This window comes from Otolemur garnettii, unplaced genomic scaffold (genome assembly GCF_000181295.1).
Source record: "Otolemur garnettii isolate 467f Iridium unplaced genomic scaffold, OtoGar3 scaffold00144, whole genome shotgun sequence".
Lineage (NCBI taxonomy): Eukaryota > Metazoa > Chordata > Mammalia > Primates > Galagidae > Otolemur > Otolemur garnettii.
Genome location: NW_003852539.1, coordinates 590,844 through 594,605, shown reverse-complemented (window position 1 = coordinate 594,605; position 3,762 = coordinate 590,844). Strand labels below are relative to the sequence as shown.

The 3,762-nt window shown below is 37.1% G+C and overlaps 1 protein-coding gene across 1 annotated transcript in view; it reads left to right on the top strand.

Annotated features, from left to right (window-relative positions):
* CCDC30 (coiled-coil domain containing 30) overlaps positions 1-3,762 on the top strand; it is a 129,169-nt gene that overhangs the window by 24,979 nt on the left and 100,428 nt on the right. Inside the window, exon 6 of the mRNA XM_023518668.1 lies at positions 2,351-2,466. Within this exon, the coding sequence (XP_023374436.1) occupies positions 2,351-2,466 (116 nt within the window). The remainder of the gene's footprint in view (positions 1-2,350; positions 2,467-3,762) is intronic.

The window sequence follows — 3,762 nt, the reverse complement described above, 5'->3', positions numbered from 1 at the left end:
AGCTTGAGGCTCTGTCTCAAAAAAAAAAAAAAAAAAAAATCACTAAAACTAAAAGCAGAACCACAATAGAGTAAATCTGTGAAACCAAGACCTAATTCTTCAGGGAGAATAGTAAACTTTGAACTAGATTAGTCATGGAAAAAAGAGAGAAGACACAAATTACTAATTTAAGAAATGACAGAACATTTCTACAGATTAAAAAGATAATAAGGGAATATTATTTGATGACCTAGACACATTTCTTGCCAGAGACAAACTATAAACCTTACTCAAGAAGAAATAGCCTTAAATCTACTGGGCATGGTGGCTCACACCTATAATCCTAGAACTAAATTAAATTTGTAGTTAAAAATCTTTCCACAAAGAAAAGTCCAGGCTCAGACGGCTTCACTAGTGAGTTCTAACAGATGTTTAAAGAATAAATAATAGTGAATTTATAAAACTCTCACAAAAAGATTGAATAAGAGGGAATACTTTCAACTTTTTGTGTGATTAGTATTACCCTGATCCCAAAATTAGGCAAAGACATTGCAATATCCTAATGAATGTAGAAGAACTTGTGAAAGTACAAGGAGTAAATAGGACCAGGCACAGTGATTCATGCCTGTACTCCCAGCACTTTGGAAGGCTGACAGGAGGATTGCTTAAGGCCAAGCGTTCAAGACCAGCCTGGGCAACATAGTGAGATCCTGTATCTTTTTTTTTTTTTTTGGAGACAGAGTCATACTTTATCACTCTTGGTAGAGTGCTGTGGTGTCATAGCTCACTGCAACCTCAAACTCTTAGGCACAAGTGATACTCTTGCCTCAGCCTCCCAAGTAGCGCTGGTACTACAGGCACCTGCCACAATGCTAGGCTATTTTTAGAGATGGGGTCTCATTCTTGCTCAGGCTGGTCTTGAACCCATGAGCTCAGACAAGCCACCCACCTCGGCCTCCCAGAGTTCTAGGATTACAGGTGTGAGCCACCATGCCCAGCCTCTAAAAAAATTTTTTTTAATTAGCTGGGTGCAGTGGCACACACCTATAGTTACAGCCACTCGTGGTGCTGAGGCAGAAGGATTGCTTGCATTGAGAAGTATGAAGTCATTATATTTCTGCCTGGGTGACAGAAAGAGACCCTATCTCAGTAAAAGAAAAGAACAAAGAAAAACATAAACAAAAAATAATGATTTAAGGGGTAGTAAAATTAAATAGGATGTGCGGACCAACAATGGATTGGTTAAATAAGTAATTGTACAATGAATACCTTGGAGCTATTAAGAACGACATGGAGCTATGTGCACTGACATGAATAGATGTCTATGATATATTATCAAGAGAACAAGGCAAGTTGTAGAGTTTTACAGGTGGTAGAATGTCATTTGGATTTTTATATTTGTATGAGGGTATGTGTGTGCCCACTGGACTACTATGAACTGATATAAACTAGTATGGCAGTAAAGTTGTGAAGATGCTGGAACAATTTTGAATAAGTTGTCAATAGCTGCTTCCCTGAGTCTTCCAAGTGTTCCCACCTGCTCCAAATATTCAAGGTCCTCCTAGCAAGCCCTTTGCCTTCCCAGCTACTAAAGGGATAGTATTTGGCATGAGATGCTCTGTAGGGCTCTGTTTCAGAGCTACATTCTTATAGGTGAGAGTCCATGCTTTAAATATTTTTAACACATCTTTCGTTTGTATATTACTATATGTATATAAAATGTTCAAAGAATGTTTACCAAGTACACGTTATATGATTTAGGGATAGGGTATTGGGCAAATGTTGGATGAGAATATGCAGTATGAGCAAAACTATGTAGTTTAACAACATATCTATATTCCATTTGGGGTCAATAAAATTTGAGGTATTACACCTTCCAATTTCAAGACTTGTAGTAAAGAAACAGCATGGAATTGTTCTAAGAACAAACATATGGAGTAATGGAACAGAAGGTATGCGAGAGACTACTGAAAGGAAGCTAATAAATTTATTTTCTTGGTTGTTTCACTTTAAGAAGATAGACTCCACTGTTTTAAAATTCCACTTCCTAGAGGAACCTCTCTTTCTAGAAATCCTACACTCAAAAAATTCAACTCATTGTTCTGGCATGAGAAAGATAGAATTTTCTGTCCTGTTTCTTTAGGTTGGTAGAATATTCTAGGACTAAACTTAAGAGTCTCGTACCTGTTCTGTGCAGAAAGAGCCACATGTGCAGATACATCGTAGGACTGCTTGAGCTCAGGAGTTCCATACCAGCCTGAGCAAGAGTGAGATCCCGTTGGGCAATCGTACTTCACCAGTTTTTAGAGTTAGTGCCCCTAAAACTAAAACTTTGATCCAGTTGAGTGAACGGTGTTCTTCTCTGTTTTAGATGCAGTTGACCTACAGAAAGCAAAGGAACATAACCAGAGACTGGATGAGGAAATTCTGGCTTTAAGAAATCGGGTTCGATCACTTGACTCAGAAAAAAAGGTACTTGGAGAGATGGTAAGTTTAGTGTGTTCTTAGGATTTATTTAAATGTGTGTATGTTAACAATTAGCAGCTTGAGCAACATAGATATTCATCACCTAAATTGGTTACTAGTGAGGCCTGGTGGCTAATATTTCAGGTAGGTGTCATACATTGATGCGTTCTATCAGTACTTATTTTATACATTTTTTTCCACATTGCATATTGTTTTTCACTTATTTTATACATTTTAACTACCTATGCCAAATAGCATAGGTAGCATTGCTATTATGTAAATCTAGAATCTTTCATTTTTAATAAGGATTTAGATAATAGTTTATATTTAACATATTTAACAAATAGAAAATATAACTCTACTGGATAAGTTTAAGATTATTAATACTAAACCCTCAGTTGTATTCTATATTCTATTTTTTTTTTCTGTCTTTTTTGAGACAGAGTCTCACTTTGTCACCCTTAGTAGAGTGCCATGGCCTCATAGATGATAGCAACCTCAAATTCTTGGGCTTAAGAGATCCTCTTGTCTCAGCTTCCCCAGTAACTGGGACTACAGGCACCTGCCACAACGCCTGGCTATTTTTAGAGACAGGGTCTTTCTCTGGCTCAGGCTGGTCTCAAACTCCTGAGCTCAAGCAACCTTGGCCTCCCAGAGTGCTAGGATTATAGGCATGGGACATGACATTTAGCCTCTGTATTGTATTTCTTAACCATTTCTTCTTACTAATTTATCAATTTTTTAAATATATACTTCCAAGTTGTGGATATATTATAGTATGTCTCTTCAATTTTAGTTTATATTCATTAAACAGTCATATCTCTAGTGTCCAACAAAATGCCGGGCATAATACTAGGTGCTCAAGAATTTTTATTTTTGCCATAATGAATAAATACCCTTTAGGATCTCACCTAATGTGCACGTTGTGAGCCCCTGGGTGAGGGGCTCTTCTACAAATGGAACTTTACCCTGGAAGTGAGAACAATGTAAACTTGTAACCTAGTAACCTAAAAATTGGACCCTCATATTAATTTGAAATAATAAAAAGAAATAATCAAAAAAAAAAAGTCATTCTCAGTTAAATAAATAAATATAACCTTCAGGATAGCTGCTATCAAAACAATAGAAAATAACGAATATGCCTCCTGGTTAAAGGACTGAACCACATCTTGGACTTTACCTTACAAACTCAAAGAGTGTAACCTAATCGTGTGTACTGTCAGATTAATTTTTAAAAAGTTGGCTCGGCGCCTGTGGCTCAAGCAGCTAAGGCGCCAGCCACATACACCTAAGGTGGTGGGTTCAAATCCCCAGCCC